We start from the raw sequence: 24,827 nt of genomic DNA, 5'->3' as shown, positions 1-24,827 counted from the left end.
TCATCAGTTTGCTGGCTACAAATGTGGGAGGGGTGGCAGGTGCATGAGCTAGCCCTAGGCAGTGGGGAACAGTGCACACTGAAGGTGATGTCAACACGTGAATTTGGGAGGGAGTAACACGATGGAGGAAGGGGAAACTGTTGGGTGGAGGGTTTGGGGTAGTGGCTTACTGGAGATTAAGGCCAGGATGATAATGGGAGTGAAGGACGTGTTGCAAGGATCACGTCATCTGCATAGTTCAGAACAGCTAGTGATAGAGGAAAGGATCCAGATGGCCCAGGCTGTGAAGCAGCCACTGAAACTGATCGTGTTATGCTTATGTGCAAGTTTTGCCACCGGGTAGTCAGCTTTGTCCCTGCCAACTGTTTGGTGGTGGCCATTCATCCTAGTGGACAGCTGGTTGGTAGTCATACCAACATAAAAAGTTGTGCAGTGCTTGCAGCAGAATTGGTATAGGACAAGGTTGCTTACATGGGTGTCCTCGCCTCTGATGTGGCCTGACTTAGGTCTTTGATCAGTTACTTACTTATGTCCTTGATCACTGAAAGACATCTCAACTGATAAAAAGATACTTCACAAGATAACCAAAATCAACAGAGAGGAGCTAGTGTATTTTTTTTAAATTCAATAGCTGAAGTGATTTAGAAATGTAAAGGTTGACTTGAATCAGGAGTACATAATACATAAATGAAAAAAAGTAGTAGTAGTAGTAGTAGTAGTAGTAGTAGTAGTAGTGATGGTGGTGGTTTTAATCATTTGTAGATCACTTTTACAATCTTATTGGATATGTCTTGTTGATGTTACACTTTAGGAATAACAAAATAAAGTCATTCATATGTACAGTCATTTACATACTTAGAGGTCTACTATGACAAGTATGGGACAGTTAATTGGTCTTGGCATTACAGAAGGACCCATCCCAGCATTTGCCAGAAGTAACTTGGGGAAGTGATGGAAAAAATCCTGCAGAAGTTAATTCTAGTACTCATCAGTATGTGAACAAATGAAGTCAGTAGAAAAATGGATCCACTTTCTGTATCTAATGAATCACTGTTACTTGTAACTCTTTCAAATAATTTGTGTGTATCTCCTGATACAAGACACTGCACTACCATTCTGCAACTACACAGTCTGTACTACTTTTTAATCTATTTACTTTCTTGCCTTACAGTTTGCTTCCTGCAAAAGAACTACCCATTTTTGTTGCTCTAGTTTTCAAATTCAACCAGCCCATCATGTTTTTATCAGATCTAGACCAGTTGATTTGTCTTTTTTATATGTAGGAATATTCAATGAAGGTTCATCACATCATTCTAATGTGAAACAATTTTTAATATGATGATTTTAAGGTACAGGAATAATATATACCATGAATGTTCAGCATCATTCACCTTACCAACAGCAAGTAAGTTGACAATTGTTGAACAACAGTGTAGGTTCAGTATTGACATAATTATCTTCATATTCAGTATTTAATATGCAATTGTCAGATGTTTTTATATGCATACCGAATGTGATTTGCATAGATAATGTCCTACCTTATCACATATTTAATTTGTATCTTTGAAAAACTAAGAACGAAGGAAGCATATGAAAGAAATTACAAGTGATTGATATTACATTTAAGGGATAATGGCCATAACTGGACTTCCTCATATACTATGCTAAATTTTTGTAAATTAACTGACAAGACAGCACTGACCTGCAGCTGGGACAAAACTCATTTAGAGCAGAAATTGTTCAGGTGGCCCTATCTGGGGAAGTTCAGCCGCTAATTGCAAGTCTTATTTCATTCAACGCCACATTGGGTGACTTGCGTGCTGCTGATGAAGACAACATAACACCCAGTCCATGAGTCGAGAAAATCTCCAATCCGGCCGGGACTCGCACCTGGGCCCACTTGCATGGGAGGCAAGCATGTTACCATGCAGCTAAGCAGGCAGACTGTTTTGTACAAATATGACAGGTTACATAAGACATATTCAAATACTGGTCCAGCAAACTAGAGAAGATGATAGATTTGAGACACAGTATAACTGTAATGTGTGACTCTGCTAATATTTATGAAGAGGAGGGAAATATATAACATCACTTTTGGGAAAAAGAGGTGCGCGCACACGCACACACACACACACACACACACACACACCCACACACACACATACAGAGAGAGAGAGAGAGAGAGAGAGAGAGAGAGAGAGAGAGAGAGAGAGAGAGAGAGAGAATTATAACTTCTTTGTACTATTTGTCAAACCTATTTTATTGTTAGCTTACCACTTCTGAAATGGCAGATGTCAGGAGATTATACACTGAATGTGCTGTCGGTCCTTTGCTTAAAAAAAAGTAAGGGAACAATTTTGGGTCAGTCATAAGTGGCAGAGTGGTTTACAATCTGTAGTGAAGGATGAGTCTTCTCTACTTTTGTATTGATACTTGCTGCAAAGCACATACATAGTACCAAAGCACATACACTGCATGCATGAGGAAGGGTTGCTTGTGCCTCCAACACTGGTTGTCTCCCTGTGGTAGCTTATGAACTTCACAGACCTCACTTTCACCATTCCTTACACATCATGCTATTAGTGGCTAATGATCAAAAAATTGTAGGCACTCTAGTTCTTTTGATTGTACTGCATCACAGAATACAGCATTATAGGAGAGGTTGAAAATACCACTTCAGTTGTAAATTACTTTATTTTCACATGACTGGTTTCAGACTGTTATAAGCCCATCGTCAGGTGTCGTAGCTGTGCTGTGGTTCCTGAGTGCCGCATGTACCAGGCACAGTGTGCTGCCTATGAGCACTCATAGGCAGCACACGGCGCCTGGTACATGCGGCACTCAGGAACCACAGCACAGCTACGACACCTGACGATGGGCTTATAACAGTCTGAAACCAGTCATGTGAAAATAAAGTAATTTACAACTGAAGCGGTATTTTCAACCTCTGCTATAATGCGCAGTTGCGGATGCTCTTCCAACGGGATTGTTTGGAATACAGCATTGTTATGGAGAACTAAAAGCATGCAACTATGGTTATTTTAACTCGTATCATTCTAACAGCATTTCAATCGATTTTGGCTGGCTTTCATATTAGAGATGTACTCCCAATTTAATGCAGTAATATCTTTTCTTCTGCGATTCAGCAGTGTACTTCCTGTTGCACTGTTCCTTCATATTCTGTTAAAAAATACAGTCCTCTGTAACTCTTATGGAAAATGGTTGCTCATATAAGTCATGTAATGGTATTATTTAGTAACATTGTTTTTATTGAGAAATATGGGTTAGAGAACTTTTTTTTTTACTTTGAAATCTATGTCTGTCTGCAGGAGTGTGTCAAGGCATGAGCTGTTCCCAATCCGTGCTCCACTTATGGCTCTTGAGCACTGTATAGCACCTTTCCTTGACAGCTGTGATGTTAACGACGATCACACCATCTCCCTGGTAGAATGGGGGAAATGTCTTGAATTGGATCAGGTAAGGCACTTTCAGTCAGCATATCAATCTTAATAAACTGTCCTTCATGTGGAATGAAATAAATAAGTACATTTTCTTTTCCTTTAGGATGATCTGGATGAAAGGTGTGATGAACTGAGAGAAGGCTAAGGAGCTATACTCCTTGAAAGCTCCAATCCTGTTTGGCCTTTTTGTTTGGAGTAAAGTGTGGTACAAAGTAACTTCACACTTTTGAAATTGATAATACTTGCATTAGTACTATTCAGTACTTTGTGAAATCAAACATGTGGTGCTAAGCTTTTAGTTTTGTAAGTTAACGTGTTTTTAACACTATATATTTAAGATGTGCAACTGCCGTACTACTTCCGACCAACTAGACAAAAAGAAAAGTGCAGCATTGTGAAATATTTAGTTTTAGTGTTAAATGAAAACTGATTTAATTATTGTGATTATTATCTGACAACACTGCCATAGGTTTTAATAATAAGTTTTTTATTATTATACTGTACATTTGAAAATAAAATGTCAACAAAATACTTATACTTTGTTATTTACTGTATTACAACAAAAATTCTAATTACTTTCAGTAACCATATAGAACAAATGAGATTATCTTCAACACACTACAACATATGGGACTTCGTGAACAAATTTAATAATAGTTGTCTATTCTGCTGCTGTCATTTTTATTGCTTTCTTGCTGGTTTCTTGCATTTAAATATCCTTAATTTATTAGGATACTATCTACACTTTCACTCAAATTTATCTTCTTTATGCTTCTTTTTTTCATTTATGTTTCTCTTAATGTAGATTCTCATTTTGTCAACAAAGCTTCAGAGTTTTAACTGCAGAGGGGTTGACAGCCAAAACAAATTTTCTGGATGATAAGAAGCTGTCACATTAGCTATCATTGGATACAAAATGTCCTTTTATTTTGCAATCAGCATTTCTGTGCGCTTTTGGTAGTTATCACTGGATTGCAATTTCATGTACGTGAATGAAAGGAAAATTAGATAAATTGATTTCTGGATATTTATGATCAACCATTTACAGACAGTATGAGTGAAAAAGAGATGAGAAAACCAAAATTATCTCTGCTTCCCATTTTCTACTCCCCATTTTTAATCATTTGTCTTCTGATTGGTTTGATGCAGCCCATCACGACTTCCTCTCCTGCACTAACTTTTTCATTTCAGAGCAGCACTTAGGCCTAATGTTCTCAATTATTTGTTGGATATATTCCAATCTCTGTCTTTCCCTACAGTTTATGCACTCTATGGCTCCCTCTAGTTCCATGGAAGTTATTCCCTGGGTCTCAGTACATTTTCTATTACTCTGTCTAATCTTCTTGTCAGTGTTTTCCATATATTCCTTTCCTTCCTTTTCTTGCTGATTCTGTGGGGTAACTTCATTTCTTATCTTATCTATCAACTACATTTTCAGCATTTTTCTGTAACAATACATCTCAAATGCTTCAGTTGTTTTCTTTTGCAGTTTTCTCATAGTCCGTGATTCTCTTTCTTACAATTCTGTGTTCCAGAGATGTACATTCTCAGAAATTTCTTCCTAAAATGTTTGTTATGATCAGGCTTATTTTATAGAAGAATGGCCTCTTTGCCTGAACTAGTCTGCTTCTTATATCCTCCTTGCTTGGCCTGTCACGTGCTACATTGCTTCCACAGTAGCAGTGTTCCCTCAATTTGTCTCTTATGCTATCTCAGTTTTTCTCAGAGTTTATTGCTAATCTTATTTCTGATATACCTTATTACTTTCATCCTCCTTTGGTTTACTTTCAATCTTTATCCTTTTCTAATTAGACCATACATTCTATTCAGTATTCAGCAGGTTTGTCACTTTCATTGAGGATAACAGTGTCATCAGTGAACTTTATCATTGATACCCTTTCGCCCAGAATTCTAAATTCACTTCTAAAACTTTATTATAATTCCATCATTCTTCATTGCATAGGTTGAACAATACCGGGAGAAAGATTGCATCTTTGCCTTATGACCTCTTTAATTGGAGCACTTCTCTCTTGGTCTTTGATTTATATTGTTCCCTCTTGCTTCTTGTAGATATTGCATACTACATTCATCTTTCCCTAAAGTGTGTGTCAATTAATCAGAGTTCTTCAAACATCTTTCAACATTTTACACTGTCAAATGCTTTTTGTGTTGTGTTTGATGCCTCAGAAAATGTCCTACCAACCGATCCCTTCTTATAGTCAAGTTGTGCCACAAACTCCTCTTCTTCCCAATTCTATTCAATACCTCATCATTAGTTATGTGATCTATCCATCTAATCTTCAGCATTCTTCTGTAGCACCACATTTCGAAAGCTTCAATTCTCTTCTTGTCTAAACTATTTATCGTCGACGTTTCACTTCCATAGATGGCTACACTCCATACAAATACTTTCAGAAACGACTTCCTGACACTTAAATTTATACTCGATGTTAAAAAATTTCTCATCTTCAGAAATGGTTTCCTTGCCATTGCCAGTCTACATTTTATATCCTCTCTACTTCGACTCTCATCAGTTATTTTGCTCCCAAAATAGCAAAACTCATTTACTACTTTAAGCCTCTCATTTCCTAACATGGGTCAATAAATCCTAGAAAGTGTCTTCATTTTTCTTAAATCTTGCCACCACCATCAAGTAAAAAATCAGAACTCTCTGTCTGGTATCTTTACCTTTCTAAAGTCCAAATGACAGTCCTCTAATAGATCTTCAATTTTCAACAGTGTTAAGAAAAGGATAGATTGCTTCTCACAGTAAAGAAGACACTTTCAGCATTTTCTTTTCTGAAGAATGCTATTGCCAAAAGTTATATGAGTAACAGGTTTTTGGTTGTTCCTCAAGTCAGTGTGTCATTTTTAAAGTAAGTCGAAATCTATCCTTTGTATAATACTGCTGATATTCCAGCCTGGACATTCCTTTGTTAAATCTTCAATTTTGTTTTATATTATTCTTGTCAGCAATGCAAATCCATGAGCTGTTAACCCGATTGTGCAATAATTCTTGCATTTATTTGCCTTTGATATGTTTGAGATGGTGTGGATGATATTCTTATGAAAGTCCAGTGGTATACCTCCAGTGTCACAAATTTGACACACTAACTTGAATAATCATTTGATTGACTTTTCCCAATGATTTTAAAAATTCCAATGGAATGTGACCTGTGCCTTCAGCCTCATTTAATTGCAAGCCTTTCAAAATCCTTTCAGACTCTGGCTCTAATATTGTGTCTTCCAAATCTAGCCATTTCTTCTTCTATCGGATCAGCAGGCAATTCTTCCACCCTGTAAAAGCCCTCAATGTACTTTTTCCACCTGTCTACCCTATCTTCTGTGTTTATGAATGGAATTTCTTTTAATCTCTTTGCTCTTTGACACTCTTGCTTTTAATGTCACCAAAAGTTGTTTTGAGTTTTCTACATGCTGAACTTGTGCACCTAATGAAAATTTCCTTTCACGTTTCTTCTCAGTTTTCCTGCAGTCATTACTTTTTGTCTTCCCTGCACTTCCTCTTTTGCTTCCCAGCAAACTCTATTTGTTTCATTCCAAAGTGACTTGTAGTGGCATATTTCTACCTGAACAATTTTTTAAGTATTTCTTCTGTCATCCAAGATTTATTCCCATGTTGGCCCCTATTACCTGATCACTGTCCTCATATACTTTCTTTACCTCTTCATCTTCTGCTTCTGATGTTCACATTACATCTGAGCTATATAACTTACTCTGTCCTATCTTCCTACTCATAATGAGTCCTACTCCCATTACACCATTTGTTGATATGATCCTATATTCATCTGACCAGAAATCCTCATCTTCTTTCCATTTCACTTCACTGACCCCGCACTATATCTAGATTGAGTCTTTGTGTTTCCCTTTTAGATTTTTAAGCTTCCCTAACAAATTCACATTTTTAACATTCCACACTCTTACTCACAGAATGACAACATTTCATTGATTTTTCTCATGGTCACTCTACACTTCACAGTCCCCTTCCAGAGATCTGAATGGGGGACTACTACAGAATTTTTTTATTTATCTGTATTTGCTGTAACTGCTCGTTTGCACATTTCTGACATGGTTTTTGCATTTTTGTAAATACCATTTTTGACCATGTTACTATGATTTGGAAATGGGTCACAGCCCGAAATTAGTTATCGAGTGAATAAAAAAAGTGCAATTTGCAACTTTGGCTGGTTTTTCATTGTATTGATTAACAGAAGTTGTTGACTCACACCTATTCCAACATGCTGCAAGTTCGCCACAATTTTTTGCCAACAGAGAGATTATCAAGATACCTGTCCAGTTACATCTCCTGAGGATACACATTGTTTATCTTTAATGCAATAGTTTCCATTACCTTCTGTATCTCTTAGAAGGCTGACAGGGTTTCTAAATAAAGAAAACATAATAAGTGATGCACAACATGGATTCAGAACTGGCAGATCAACACAGCTATTTATAGCTTCTTAAATGAAATTCTAACTGCAGCAGACAACAAGCAACATGTGTCTGGCATATTTCTTGACCTTAGTAAAGCCTTCGATGTAATTGATCATAATACTCTGTTGCAGAAGCTAGGTAATTATGGAATACGAGGCCTGCCAAACAAATGGATACATTCCTACCTTCATGGCTGTCAACGGATCACTCAGATACAATACAGAGACACAAAAACACAAAAAATTTATAATTTTTACAGTAATGCACAAAACATTACATATGGAGTTCCTCAAGGGTCAGTCCTTGGGCCAATTCTTTTCATTCTTTTTGTTAATGATTTGTAAGAAAAAATAACTGAAGGGACAACAGCATTTTTTGCAGATGACACAAATATCCTAATCAAATCATGTGACGAGGAAAGCCTACAAAAACAGCTACAGGTATAATACAAAATTTAACATAATGTTTCAGAACAAACAAGCTAATAATAAATAATGAAAAAACAGTGACAGTCAATTTCCACAATTCACAGAAACTACATCCTGGAAGACCGATTCTTAAAACTGATGGAAAAACTGTCTCATCTGTGAGCGACACAAATTTTTTAGGTATACATATTCAGCAAAATCTAAAATGGGAGACACATCTTAATCATGTACATAAAAAGTTAAACACAAAATACAAGCCATGTGTCAGTGATCAAAATGTACCATGGCAGTATTCAGTCACTGCTGATGTACGGCATTATCTTTTGAGGAAACTCCGTAGGTACAAACAAAACATTTAGGCTACAGGAAAAGATTGTTAGAATAATAAACCATGCTAAGTATAGAGACTCCTGCAGACCAATATTTAAAAATCTCAATATACTGCCTCTTCCTTGCTTATATATGTATGAAATACTAAATTTCACAAAAGGAAGTATTTTAAAAGATGGAAATATCTTCAAGTATAACTGTGATTTCCACCCTCATGATACTAGGCAGAAGCATTACTTGCTTCTCAATACAGTAAGTACAAACATTTGTAAGAGAGGAGTGTATCATACTGGCATAATGCTGTACAATCACATGCCATCCTATTTGAAACAAATGCAAAACTTACAAAAGTTTAAAGTGAAACTGATAGAGTACTTGCTTGACCACTGCTTCTATTCTGTTTCCGAGTTTTTAGAGTACCAGGAAAGTATAGTGTAACTTCTCAAATATTCTTAACCAATCTATCATTTTATTTCATTATATTAATTTTGTCATCAATATTCAACATGGATTGAATAATTTTTAATTATTTATGTTGTCAAAATAACAATGTGTATGATGTTGTATATACTGTACCAACCTGACTTGTCCTAGATCATTTGTGCAAAATATTTACCAAAACACTATTTACAGGACCAATAAAGAAATACAAATACAAATATCCTCCTGCTGTTGATGATTGCTCACTCTTCTGCCATCAGGGACAGTTTCCCAACACAGGGGTGAGGAAGTGTCAAAATAACAATGTGTATGATGTTGTATATACCGTACCAACCTGACTTGTCCTACATCATTTGTGCAAAATATGTACCAAAACACTATTTACAGGACCAATAAAGAAATACAAATACAAATATCCTCCTGCTGTTAATGATTGCTCACTCTTCTGCCATCAGGGACAGTTTCCTACCACAGGGGTGAGGAAGTGATCCACTCCGCTGCCATCTTTTACAAGACTGTTGGCAGAATAAAGGTGACTCTTTATTCCGGAAGTCTCTACCTGTCATTGCTGATGACTTTTATTCAAAATCTAACCAGAAGCCTCTATCACTACCAGCATGTAAAGCTACAAATTTCAGTTGTAATAAATCTCTCACACTGAAAGTAACGCTTACTAGATGGCATAAAAAAATAACTCTCCAGACATTTTACAGACACAGTGTTTAATCAAAATATGCAGTAAATAAAAAATAAGATGCAACAATTTGAAGTTGAGCCCCAATCTTTGAAATGCACTTCAGTGTGATTACCATATCACTGTATAAAAGGACAGACTTGTATGAATTCTTCAGACTGTGAGTACAATTTAGTTACAATCAATGACGACAACAACTCTGAATTATCACCTAGTGGACTGACAGGGAATTTTGTTTGGAGACATAAACATAAACACAAATATTACATATGAAATGAGTTGTCCCTCATAAACATTCTTCACTGTTTAGACACGTCCTGGTTGTCAACAATGTAACAGTTACAGCATTGATAACTGACCGTGTGATGATGAGTAAAGACGGGATCAAAGTGTGATGTAGCTATATAAGATCTTGCACTTTCAAATAATTTCTTATAAGTAACAACTGTCTTTGCAACAGACCTCCAAAGGGGAAAACATTGCTTTTACTGTAATTTTACTCCTTCAGAATGATGTGGTGTAACACCCAAAAGGATTTTATTCATATTCAAACTATGGTCTGTACTGAACAAATAAGTATCTTCCTTCAACATATCCCAAGGAATTGGTTCATCAGAAAGCAATAGTATGTAATCCCACAGATCACCATCCAGGTTCTATATGCACTGGGCATCAGAAGGATCTAGTTTGTTTGGGATGATAAAGGTAGTCTTACACTTTGTGACTTCTGTTATTAGTCTACTTTCTAATATGGTTTAGCTCTAATGATCTTGAACTTAACATTAAAAAAAATAAGTTTATTCAATCAGAAACAGCAAGAGAACAACTGTAAAATTGTTGAAGGAATAATTTCAATGAGTAGAGTCATTATACTGAAAGCAAAAGTTCCTGGGCACCCCGCAATAACAAAAAGAGAAACTAGTCTTGTCATATTCATGTTCTGTGCTGTTAAGAAACCCTTGCTGTCAGTAAAATTTCATTATTTGCTGGCTGAAATCTCAACAATCCTGCTTAATTTGGGTACTCACCATCCCACCAGCTCTCCATCAGTAGCATCATTGACTGGACCATCTGCAGAAATTTGGTGCAGAGCACATTGGACGGTCTGAATCAGAAGCTGAGATAGTTCTACAACCATGCAGGCTGCAAATTCCTTGACATGTGTCATATGGTATGGAGCCTACGGGCCTACTACATACACATGAGGTGGTTACACTGGTAGCAGGGGCTGTATGGAGTAGATTTCACAGTTTCTTAGCTCAGAAAATTGTTAACAGGAGTACAGTCTGAAAGCATGCAGGTCAAATACAGGACGAGGGTAGACCCAGGGAACATTGGTATTATAACTGTAAATTTTTGGAGCTGCATTCGGAAACAATGAGAACTCCAACCAATCACAGAAAGTACTGAAGCAGAAATTATTATCCGTACTGCCAGCTGGCTGAAGCCAGAGATAAATTTACTTTAAGTTTTTTTCTTTAAAAAAAAAAAAAAAATCTTATGGGACCAAATTGCTGAAGTCATCGGTCCCTAAGCTTATGCAGTACTTAATTTAACTTAAACTAACTTACACTAAGGACAACACACACCCATGCCAAGGGAGGACTCGAACCTCCGATGGGGGGAGCTGCGCAGAACGTCACAAGGCGACTCAGACAATGCGGCTTTAAGTTTTACCATGAATCTAACGGTGTTTAGAAAATATACATTTAATTCAGTTAGTGGTGGCAAGTTTTGTTGCTTTTAAAAGTAGTTTATCTTGTAGTGAAACTGAAGTACATAGTTGCTGCGAGTTGGTGTGAGTAGAGGTTATATACTCTCAACAACCAGAATAAATTAATAATCGGTTCCTTTTTGCTGACCCCCACCCCCCACCTCAGAGGATACAGTAGGAGGGGGGTGTACAGTTTGTGGTGAAATTCAAAAACTGCAGTTGTTGCGCTAAAATATTTCCTGAAGCCATGCTGAGTTTATGTTAACAATTTGTTTTCCGTAAAATAAGCAGAGAGCTGAAAAAGGATCACTGTTTTAAAAACCTTAATGAGAGCAGAGATCAGTGATATTGGGCATTAGTTTGGAGCCTCTTCTGTATTTCCCTTCTTATGTACTATTTAAACAGTGCTTATTTTTAGACTACTAGGGGATCACTGTTTTCACTAATACAACAGTTTATGAGATAAGTTAGTGGTTTAACTATTTCTTCTATGTATTTTTAACTACAGCACTCAATGCACCATCCTATCCATCTGAGTATCTGTTCTTTAATGAGAGGATATCTTCCTTTTTTTCATTTCCCTTAACCTCCTCAAATTCATAATCTGCTGTTTGAGTGATGTAATTCGGTATCTCTTTGTGTCTTTCTTTAGTCATTGGTGGATTTCCTGTTGGTGAAATGAAATGTTAATTTAAAAGGCTACACACTGCTTTCAGGTCTTTTACAACATTACCATCCTATATAATGCATAAGGGTTTGCTATCTATATTTGTGAAGGTTTTTCGATTCTTATTGATAGATTTCTAGGAGGCCTTGCTTATATTAACATACTATCATATTTCATTACCTTGGATCTGTTTTCTAAGGCTTTGAAGTTCTACTTTAAAGGTTTTTTTAGCTCTGTTACATTTTTATTACAAGTTCAATGCCTTTACACCCAGTTTTGTGACAAACAAACCATGACTCTTGGTTCACAATAATACACTTGATCACACTTTGTTGCCTGTAAGTGAATTTTTGGCCAAAAACAATACTGTCATGAAGCCCCATCTTCCCAGGCATAGCCCCATTTGAATTTTTTCTGTTTGCAAAAATAAAAGAAAACCTTAAAAGATTGTTGTTTTATTAGCATAGAGGAGACTTAAAAATACATTCAGGAAGAGCTAAAAGCTATCCCAAAGATCAAGTTCCAGAAGTGTTGCAATGATTGGAAAAAGCATTGGTATAAATGAATAATATCTACTGGGGAATATTTTGAATGGATTAACACTGATGTAGAGAAATAGATAAAATTATTTCTACAAAACAAATTGTCCCATTATTTGTTTAACACACCTCGTACATGAAAATATTATTTTTTTTTTGAGGGGATCCACACCTGGATAAATTCACAGTTGTTTAAACATGTAACTGCAAGAAATACATGCATTAATTCAACATATGATTCAAGCTGCTTTCTTTCTTCATGTATAGTCTAGAATATTGCTCAGTAGGTCACCAGTGAGTGAAAATATCCTAAACACATTACTTAGTGATTTCTATGTCCCCAAAGTTGGCAATTATTCTATTGCCAAAAGTAACTGAACTTAAACGTTTTAGTAGGTATGGTTTCTGGGGTTTCAGTTTTCATTCACTGCACACTCAAGGATGTAGAACTTTTCACCCTATTAATTATTTTTTTCAGTTAACTATATTCCATGTAGTTTGGGGTATTTATGATAAAACAAAACTGATAAAATACTGAATAGCAGTGTTTGTTCAAAGTTTAAAGCTACCAGTAGTCCATATGTACAAAACCAGTTAAAAACAAAGACTACAGATAATATTTTCTGTGAAGAAGCGTTATACAAAGCTTGACAGCAATGGTAAAAAAAAAGTCTCCTTATTCACACAAAAGGTATCATGCATCATGAACAGTAATAGGCCCATGATCGTACTCAGCTTAAATCTTTAGACGAACATATAACTCGATACTTCAGACCTATGGCTGCAAACACCTGGAACACTTGATATTTTGATGTTGCAGAATGAGAATCTACTGATGGCTAAAAAACTGAAGTGCAGTCATGGAGGACCTAGTGCCAAAAACTGATCTCTGAAAGAAAAGTCAGAAACTAAAATTAATTCAACAGTCAGTGGGGTCTATAAAATTTTTTGCAGGGGTGAAGAAGATGGTGGGGGAAGACACTAAAATTTCCTTTTTTGCTGTAAATGAGTTAGTCAGTTCCGAGATATGTCATCCAATAAGAATTTAACTTTATAGCTGACACTAAAACTTTATTATATGCCAGAGAATTGTTGGTTATCAGTAAATATATACATAAAAATCCTTTACTCTTGCCTATGCATACAAGGAAAAAGCTGTGATGTATTATTTGAACGTAAGGGTGCCCATATCCGCAGCAAGTCCCCGTACAAATATCCCCCCCCCCCTTGCTCTTCAGGAAAGGAAAAATATAGTAGAGTCAGGCAGGCGTTTTTCTTTTAAGAAAATGATTTAAAAGTCGATAATAAACTGGTATTTAACAGGGGCGGAACTGGATCTTTATTGTGACTACTAACAAGTCACCATTCGTCTTCCTAAACGTTAAAAATACTCCGTAACACCAGATCTAGCATCGCGCCATGGTAGAACGAAAGCAGGAAGTTAAGTAAGCCATAGTGTTGGTACCGTTCAGATATTGGCAAGAACTGCGTCTAGAAAGCTCATAAAAATCGTATCGACAAATATGTTATAAAAATAAAGAATTCAAACGGGAGTGCTCGAAGCTTTTGTTACTCGAGGCGACTGCGCAGCCCATGACTGCATTCATACATTCAAACGCAACAATGCCCTTGATCGGTACCTCCTTAGGAAAAGATAAATGATCTGAACAGAAAATATTGTGAAGGACTCATCGACGTACGGCAAAGAAAAACATGATATTTTTAACGTGTCATGCTTTTCTTTCGGTTTGTGGAATCAAAACCCTTCTTCCGGATTCATAGTCAGTTAATGAAAATTCTCAATCAGTATCTGCCGCGAATATCACCCATACAAAGAACTACATCTCCAGTTACTTCTGATTCAACTTGGTATAGCAAATGTACTTCAATAGTTTGACGGACAAATCGTCCGTCAAAAGCATTTTACTTAACACTCACAAAGGAAACCGTTATGGATAGATCGCTGCAATTTTTAATTTACCACCGTCACAAAATTCATGAGATTCAATCGATAATACAGTATCAGTTTTTTCTCTCCGCGTAAAACTTAACATTGGACCAGCCTCATTCCTAACTCCTGCCCACGGTTATCCCGCAAGCTCCTGCCCAAATGTGTAAGAAAATGCCGAAAGTCTGTCTACGAATCACAGAGCTGTCCAAATATCGTCCTTAAGGGTGTGTTCACAGCGCAATAAAAACTATTGCATCAATATTTCTTATTCAGGCAATAATTATAATAAATCCAGTTAATGTCGACCTGCTACATATCTTGCATTTATTTGTTTATATTCCTGGAACTAACGTAATAAGTTGTTTTCCCCGCTCTTTCGTTCTCCTTCAGTTGACTGAATTGGCGATTCAGTGTTCGCCTCGGTAGCCAATGGAATAATAGACAAGAGAACAGCGAGTAGCGTAGTGCGAGAATTCAGATGTGATCTATGATCATGTTCAGTGCCATACAGCAGGTAGTTTCAAGCCCGTAAAACATGTGAGAAATGTCATATTTCACAGTTTTGTTAAACTCTTTTCCATTTCATGTCGGCAGATAACGTTTTGCACATGGCATTTTTGCACAGCTAACTAATGGTGATGGAAAAATAAAAACAGCTTCTGAAATGACAATATGAGAACGAATAATGTTTCTCGCAACACGACAGTTATGAGACTCATACTTTCAAGATTACTATTTGCTCATAAGGTATAGTTTGAAAGAAAACGATCTTGATGGCTGTATAAATAACAGACACTGAGTGACCTTTACTTTTAATTTCTGGCTGGTATTTGAAACATTAATTTGTTACAGCTCTTCTTCCTTCGAATAAGCGCGTTTAATTTTGCAATGCAAATGATGGGAAATTCAGTATATATTGTGCTGCTTGCGAAGATGATGTGTATCGGCCTTTTATTTGCCTCTCAAATTTATAGCTATCAGCCTATCACTCGGCAATACAGCAAAACAATCAGCCAGGCACTATACATACGCCGGTAACCGCCAAATTTTGCAGAAAACTATTAGTTTAGCCTAATAGCAGTCATACAGTCGGTGTTAACACTTCTCTAATTTACATTTTTTTGTGAGCAGATTTTTATATTGGGAGAATTAGAGCATTATATGTATGTGTCCACTTAAAGAATGTTAGAAACATTTGAGTTGTCGACTTTTCTGTGTGTTAGAGTCAACTACTTTTACAAGTGGTCGGCACAAGAAACAAAACAAGGGTCCATTGCTCTTGTTGGTAACAACTGTTTCCCCCTCGAATCCCCGCGCAACACGCATGGGTCAGGATCACTTGTCTGTCTGCAAATTTCTACACCATATCTCACTATAGCATTCAAATATGAAAGAACACAGTAGTTTAAAGTTTCAGTTAATAAAAATAGCTATACTTGGTTTGCAACTTGTGGTATCGAACAGGTCCCTCAGCATTAAGCAGTTGTCTATGTGGAGCCGCAACAGTATTGTAATTTGATTTATATTCACATCTAGTTCTTGCAACTGAAAAAAGTGTAATCTAAAAGCAATTCATGAAATGAACGACATGAACGGATTAGCACAAATTGGCATTGGTTGTCACTACATTTTACTGTAACGTTTCCTTCTACCTGTTAAAATTTAAACTGACTCGTACCAAATCTCTGAAAGGGATTTACAGAACGCGATGTGTGTAGATGGCGTAAATGGAAGAAGCCGTCTATGTTTTTCTACTGTTTCTGTGTAGCACTGTTTCAGTTTTCTTATAATTAACAATTAGTATATTAGTTCTCATCTAATGAACTTTTCTTTACGACTTAAAAAGTGCAGCTCCTTCAATTCTTAAAGATTACATGTGAACAACTAATAACACTGCGGAGCCATTACAAATGGACAGCAGAAATTACTTCTGTAGTTGGCGAAAGAATGTCCTTGCCTGACAGTTGCACAGGGCTTGGCGCAGCTGATTAGCGCTTCCATCTCAACCAATCACCTAACGCCATTCTGTATACGTCTCTATGGCAACGCTTCAGTGTTGTCGCAGCTCTTTAGATTACGGTTGTTTCCGCCTGCACACGTTTGCGCTTCGCAGCCGAAAACTGGCAACAGCGCTGCCAGTAGTCTGGGATCTTATTTCGTCGACCCTACTACTGGCAGGAGGAGTGATAACGCAGAGCAGAGCACTCTTGCGACTGAGAGGATGCTCCCCACGTGAGAAATGAGACCCGGTGTGAATTGTAAAACATACTGTAGACGCGCTTTCAAACAGGAAGTCGTCTACACGTGCGTGCAGAATTGACGCACTGCCCGGCAGAGGCGCTGTATTGCACGTGATTGCATCATCTCGCTAAGCAGAGTGCTGAAGCGAGCGCCAGGCCGCCAGCTCAATACAGGCGGCCGCGTTAAAAGCGCGGAAAGAAAGGTTCAATGAGCAAGGGCCGCATCAGGCCACTGTTTCGGAGAGGGCTGATTGTCATTTTCCACTGACGTTGCAGTAGGAAAGAATACAAAACGCCGGAAGAAACTGAGAAGGCACCGGTAAATGATATGGGCAGGAAAATGCATGTTCGTAGTATACCCAAAATACAAACATGGGTCGAAGAAAGCGACAATGCCAGTCTGGATCGAGCGTGTGTTACTTTCTTTAATAATTTATATTAGGTTGGTGCATAGATTCGTAACGTTTTCTGTAAGTTCAATAAACACAACAAATACACATAACAGAACCGAGCGAGGTGGCGCAGTGGTTAGCACACTGGACTCGCATTCGGGAGGACGATGGTTCAATCCCGTCTCCGGCCATCCTGATTTAGGTTTTCCGTGATTTCCCAAAATCGTTTCAGGCAAATGCCGGGATGGTTCCTTTGAAAGGGCACGGCCGATTTCCTTCCCCATCCTTCCGTAACCCGAGCTTGCGCTCCGTCTCTAATGACCTCGTTGTCGACGGGACGTTAAACACTAACCACCACCACCACACATAACAGAGACTACTGGTCGTCATTAATATGTTCACCTTCACTATTTACAACAGTCTGCCAACGCTGGGGTATTTTTCGATTCCGCGACTATAGAAATCACGTGGTTCTGATGCGAATAACTCGTCGAGCCATGTTCAGGGCGCATTTTCATCCAGGAAGCAAGTTGCCTGAAGTTGTCCGATAGTAAGCGGAAAAGGTGAAAATCTGAGGACGCAGTATCAAGTAAATAACGTGGGTGCGAAATGACTTCCCAACCCAACTCCCGTATGGTGGTTTTTGTGTCTAGCAGAATGCGGTCAGGCGTCATCGCGGAGTAGCATCCTTTCACGCAGTCTTCCTGGTCGTTGTTCTTGGATTGTCTCTGCAAGACTTCTCAGTTGTTGACAATAAAAATCAGCAATGATGGTTGCACCTTTTGTGAATGCGCCCAGGTCTTGGCACGGGGAGTTCTGGTTTGTTTGGGCTCAAGCATTCCTTTCTTTTCCTTGTGTTAGCATAAAGACATAATTCCTCGTCACCGGTAACGGTACACGATAAGAATGGTCGGTGTTGTTTAAGAGCCAATTGATGAGGAGCAATCAGAGATGCTCAAACGGCCACTCGCAGATTTTTGCGATTTTGGCTTAGAGCATGCGGTACCCCTACACCCGATTTTTGAACCTTTCCCATTGCATGCAAATCTCGTAAGATGGTGGAATGATCATCAATCCCCGAATGTCTTCCTGAACTTGGAGAGTCACAAATGTCAAAACGATCGTCCTTAAAAAGACAAAACCGTTTTCTTCCCGTGCTCTGTGCAATGGCATTATCCTGTGGCAGTGATATTTTTCATGTCTGGTGCAAAGTGATATCAAAAGTGCGCGAGAGTTTTTTTTGGTCATGTGTTGCTTTTTATCTTTGCCGTAAGACTATAGAGTCTCCTAGTTTTTGTTACTTCTCTGTTGTTTTTTTAGTTTCCTCTCATTGTGAGTTTTTGCGAATAAATATTTTTTCTTTAACTCATTATACCGGACGGCTATGCAATTATTTGTTGTAGGCAAGTCGCCAACACAATTAGTGACCCCGACGTGATTTGAACACGCAACCTACTATCTGTGGGAGAGGTCCAACCAGGTCCACGTGAACATGTGCGAATCTTCATGTCACAACTGACCAAGGACGTCAGTTCGAATCTACGTTGTTCCTCGAGCTATCCAAAATGTGCGGTTTCGAACGCCACCACACGACTAGTTATCACCATGCCAGTAATGGTATGGTCGAACGATGGCACAGAACACTCAAAGCAGCATTGATGTGTCATCAAGAGAGATGGACGGAAGCATTACCATTAGTGTTGTTAGGCCTGCGGACAGCTCACAAACCCGATATTGGTGCATCAGTTGCCGAGATGGTTTACGGCGAGCTGCTACGGCTTCCTGCAGATTATTTGGTACCATCCTCACTACCTGGATCAGAGGGCCTCACACACTGGATGCAGTGCTAATACGTCACTGCACAAATATACGTTGACCGCCACCTTCTCGCCATGGCAACCGTAAGGTGTTTGTACACAAAGACTTATACAATTGCTCTCACGGAATGTTGCGAACAGACTCAGTCAAATCGCCTTTACAACCACCATATACGGGCCCATTTCAGGTGCTGAGTAGAAATAAGCATACCGTGGACGTAATTTACAATGGTGTTCCAACAAAGGTATCGATTGAACGTGTCAAGCCAGCATGGGTTTTACCCTCTCCGACCTCTGACACCACGCCTGTGCATCAACACATGATGGACGCAGAGCATACCGAAACACCGCTCAGTACATCGTCCGAGACAGGTGAATCACCACCACAAACAACAACGTCACCGCCCCCGGGACACCCGACGCACACCAGAGCTGGACGTCGAATAAAATTCAAGTATCAAGTTATCCCTGGGGCTCCGCACTTTAAGGGGAGGGGGGGCTGTGTGGCAGTGATATTTTTCGTGTCTGGTGCAAAGTGATATCAAAAGTGCGCGAGAGTTTTTTTTTGGTCATGTGTTGTTTTTTATCTTTGCCGTAAGACTATAGAGTCTCCTAGTTTTTGTTACTTCTCTGTTGTGTTTTAGTTTCTTCTCATTGTGAGTTTTTGCGAATAAATATTTTTTCTTTAACTCATTATACCGCATGGCTATGCAATTATTTGTTGTAGGCAAGTCGCCTACAATCCCCTTACACGGCGTAAAATGTTTATGGTTGCCTCCGCTACTGTCACACCCCTACTGAACTCAAACAGAAGTATATGTCGAAAATGTTCGATTTCTCCACATGCATTCGAAGTTTTATCGGTCACAGTTCCGCTCACTACAAATAAAAATGACAATCGATAAATAAACCCGTAGCAACCGGAATACGAACATGCAAAACAAAAACGCTACGAATTTACGCACCAAACTAATAAATATACATTTCCATATTATACGTTTCCAGCACAACATTAAAAGTGTTTCTACGATGTTCATACACTCCTGGAAATGGAAAAAAGAACACATTGACACCGGTGTGTCAGACCCACCATACTTGCTCCGGACACTGCGAGAGGGCTGTACAAGCAATGATCACACGCACGGCACAGCGGACACACCAGGAACCGCGGTATTAGCCGTCGAATGGCGCTAGCTGCGCAGCATTTGTGCACCGCCGCCGTCAGTGTCAGCCAGTTTGCCGTGGCATACGGAGCTCCATCGCAGTCTTTAACACTGGTAGCATGCCGCGACAGCGTGGACGTGAACCGTATGTGCAGTTGACGGACTTTGAGCGAGGGCGTATAGTGGGCATGCGGGAGGCCGGGTGGACGTACCGCCGAATTGCTCAACACGTGGGGCGTGAGGTCTCCACAGTACATCGATGTTGTCGCCAGTGGTCGGCGGAAGGTGCACGTGCCCGTCGACCTGGGACCGGACCGCAGCGACGCACGGATGCACGCCAAGACCGTAGGATCCTACGCAGTGCCGTAGGGGACCGCACCGCCACTTCCCAGCAAATTAGGGACACTGTTGCTCCTGGGGTATCGGCGAGGACCATTCGCAACCGTCTCCATGAAGCTGGGCTACGGTCCCGCACACCGTTAGGCCGTCTTCCGCTCACGCCCCAACATCGTGCAGCCCGGCTCCAGCGGTGTCGCGACAGGCGTGAATGGAGGGACGAATGGAGACGTGTCGTCTTCAGCGATGAGAGTCGCTTCTGCCTTGGTGCCAATGATGGTCGTATGCGTGTTTGGCGCCGTGCAGATGAGCGCCACAATCAGGACTGCATACGACCGAGGCACACAGGGCCAACACCCGGCATCATGGTGTGGAGAGCGATCACCTACACTGGCCGTACACCAATGGTGATCGTCGAGGGGACACTGAATAGTGCACGGTACATCCAAACCGTCATCGAACCCATCGTTCTACCATTCCTAGACCGGCAAGGGAACTTGCTGTTCCAACAGGACAATGCACGTCCGCATGTATCCCGTGCCACCCAACGTGCTCTAGAAGGTGTAAGTCAACTACCATGGCCAGCAAGATCTCCGGATCTGTCCCCCATTGAGCATGTTTGGGACTGGATGAAGCGTCGTCTCACGCGGTCTGCACGTCCAGCACGAACGCTGGTCCAACTGAGGCGCCAGGTGGAAATGGCATGGCAAGCCGTTCCACAGGACTACATCCAGCATCTCTACGATCGTCTCCATGGGAGAATAGCAGCCTGCATTGCTGCGAAAGGTGGATATACACTGTACTAGTGCCGACATTGTGCATGCTCTGTTGCCTGTGTCTATGTGCCTGTGGTTCTGTCAGTGTGATCATGTGATGTATCTGACCCCAGGAATGTGTCAATAAAGTTTCCCCTTCCTGGGACAATGAATTCATGGTGTTCTTATTTCAATTTCCAGGAGTGTATAATGCTAGAGTAGGGCCTAATACTCTACCATAAACATCAATCCCTTCCCTTCCCCTCCACTCGTAAGATTGTGCTGTTGATATTATCGAAGGCTAGAAACATTATTGTTTTTAAAAAAGTGTTATTATAATATTTTATAGCTTTTTGCTGAAATGGAAATGAGCGTATGGCATCCGTGGCCGGGAGGCCCCTATTCGGGGAAGTTCGGCCGCCAACTGCAAGTCTTATTTCATTCGACGCTACATTGGGCGACTTGTGCGCTGGTGATGGGGATGAAATGATGATGATAACACAACACCCAGTCCTCGAGCGGAGAAAATCTCCAATCCAGCCGGGAATCGAACTCGGCCCGCTTGCATGGGACGCGAGCACGTTACCACCCAGCTAAGCAGGCGGACGCTTTTTTTTTGACGATATTATCTGTAACATAACATTCAGGTACAGATTATGGAATTATTTTGAACAAGTACAGCAGGTTATTATGTAGCGGGGGAGTACATATGTATAAAAAAGGATGGAAATAAAAATGTAACTAGAAGAGACAGCACACAGGACAAAAATATTTGTCAGAAAAGGGAGGACACGTAAGTGAAGCTGCCCTCAAACCGGTTAGTTTGAACATCACAGTGCTCCATTAGGCATGGATCTGTTAAGAGGTGGTGTGGCCTTATTTGCTCACGACCTTCGAACTGATTTACTAAGCCAGTTGTGGTTGCACTTACCACTTAACGTAAATTCCAAATTACGCTGAAACTTTGCATTCCCAAATACTCATATCATTGCGAGAGTGAGAAATGACACGAAAAGTTCTAGTCCTCACAGGGATAACATAACGAACATGATTTTCATGCACTATCAACACACGAAACATGAACATATTTATGTAATGAAAATGGATAAAATATGTAAGAAAATATGTACTATCACGAAAATGTTTTATCAAATATTTAATATAATTTCAATTGAAATCAACTTATGAACTGGACCACAGTCTAATATATTACCTTAATACTTAACGTACCACAAACACAAAAACTAAATTAAGAAGGTACATATTACATGATTGGCACTTATTTTTTTTTTTACTTTTGAGAGTCTATTTCACGCCAAAAATAATTTTTTTGGTCACATCTTTACGCTAAAATGTCCATCTTCACTGCAATTACAAAGGTGCCTTACCTTTCCTGTCATTTCGAAGCGCAGTGAATAACAAGATAATTTACCGTACTTCAAAGACTCTGCAGTCATAAAATGTCGCCGATCAGCAAAAACGTTTTTGCTGGAGGAAAATGATCTCTGTAAATGACAGGACGCTGATAGTGCAAGTCTGAGGAGGTGAAGTATTCCTGGATAGATGCCTTCTTCGCCGCCACGCCTTATTGCAGACAGTAGCAACCTGAGTTTTCTAGACAAAACAGCGACAGATTTATTCGCTACCCTCTGCCCAATACTATCCCATTTCTCAGTCAGATTGCGTATGACTTTCTCAACAATTTGTAACGATTTCTACAAAAGCTACCGGATAGTTTCTAATTCTTTAATGCTGCTGGCAATTAAGCTGATGTTGCTTCGGATGTACGCCAGAGCATACTCGATTTAGGTTCAGTAAAGCATTTTGTGCCTCTTGTACTGAAATTGAAGTTTCCTTCGAAAAGGAATCAGTCAGAGATTCCACAGCTTGAAAATGTTCATTATAGAAAGACATCAGCACCACGTCATTAGGGCTGGCTCAATTCTTTATTGAGCGACACACAATGCGAGGCTTTGAGAAACACTTTCTTGGTGTATGGAATTATTTTATTTACTTCTGGTAGCTGCTGTGCACTTATTTGGCGGTATCTCACAGTGTATGAGCCAGAAAGGTGGAGTGTATTTAATGAGGACAGAATACGTATAGAGCAGTTGACACCTTCAGCATGTAGGCCGCAGCATCCGAATACGTAACAAAAAGTTCTTCTTCTTTAATTGCCATAGACAAGACAGTCGTTCATAATATTAGTTACTGTTGAATGATTAAACGCGTTTCAACTGTTTGTAATATTTCTGGCTTTACAGCCATCATATATAGGATGACGTAATGTGGTATGAGGTACCGACGACAGGTGATTTGTTCGGTACGGATATCCTGAGAAATACCGCCTAAAAGGTGGTCCTTCTCCGCGATTGGCTGCTACGTTCGGAAGTTGGGCACCAAAATGATAATCTTCTGTTATTAATATTAGAAAAACAAAAACAACATACACTCATGCTCATAAATTAAGGATAATTGCAGAATGTGGTGCCACACAACGTGGCACTACATAAAATTGGCGCTAATAGCATAGGCACATAGGGAACACATACGACACAGATCTGTAAGTCCACAGTATTGGTGATAAGTTGAGAAAACCGTCCCGAAACACATGTGCTGCAAAACGCCACTGTTTCCTGCCCATGTACCCCGACATCAATGTGAGATATGATCACCATGCACACGTACACAAGCCGCACAACGGGTTGGCATACTCTGGATCAGGTGGTCGAGCAGCTGCTGGGGTATAGCCTCCCATTCTTGCACCAGTGCCTGTCGGAGCTCCTGAAGTGTCGTAGGGGTTTGAAGACGGGCGGTGATACGTCGACCGAGTGCATCCCAGACGTGCTCGATGGGGTTTAGATCTGGAGAACAGGCAGGCCACTCCATTCGCCTGATATCTTCTGTTTCAAGGTACTCGTCTACGATGGCAGCTCGGTGGGGCCGTGCATTATCATCCATCAGGAGGAAGGTGGGACCCACTGCACCCCTGAAAAGGCAGACATACTGGTGAAAAATGACGTCCCGATACACCTGACCTGTTACTGTTCCTCTGTCAAAGACATGCAGGGGTGTACGGGCACCAATCATAACTTCACCCCACACTGTCAAATCGCGACCTCCATCCCTTTGAAGGACATTAAGGGTTCCTGGTTCACGCCAGATGAAAACCCGGCGAGAATCACTGTTCAGGCTATGCCTGGACTCGTCCGTGAACGTAACCTGGGACCACTGTTCCAATGACCATGTACTGTGTTCTTGACACGAGGCTTTACGGGCTCTCCTGTGACCAGGGGTCAGTGGAATGCACCTTGCAGGGCCCTGGGCGAATAAACCATGTCTCTTCAGTCGTCTTTAGACTGTGTGTCTGGAGACAACTGTTCCAGTGCCTGTGGTAAGGTCCCGAGCAAGGCTACCTGCAGTACTCCGTGGCCGTCTGCGGGCACC

At 39.9% G+C, this 24,827-nt stretch overlaps 1 protein-coding gene across 1 annotated transcript in view; it reads left to right on the top strand.

The window, feature by feature from the left end:
* Positions 1-3,992, top strand: part of LOC126418310 (SPARC) — a 98,130-nt gene extending 94,138 nt beyond the window's left edge. The window contains exons 7-8 of the mRNA XM_050085183.1: positions 3,330-3,477; positions 3,565-3,992. Coding sequence (XP_049941140.1) covers positions 3,330-3,477; positions 3,565-3,606 — 190 coding nt within the window. The 3' untranslated portion in view covers positions 3,607-3,992. The remainder of the gene's footprint in view (positions 1-3,329; positions 3,478-3,564) is intronic.
* Positions 3,993-24,827: the final 20,835 nt, after the last annotated feature.

Source organism: Schistocerca serialis, chromosome 1, assembly GCF_023864345.2.
Source record: "Schistocerca serialis cubense isolate TAMUIC-IGC-003099 chromosome 1, iqSchSeri2.2, whole genome shotgun sequence".
NCBI lineage: Eukaryota > Metazoa > Arthropoda > Insecta > Orthoptera > Acrididae > Schistocerca > Schistocerca serialis.
This window is presented reverse-complemented; position numbering and strand designations above follow the sequence as displayed.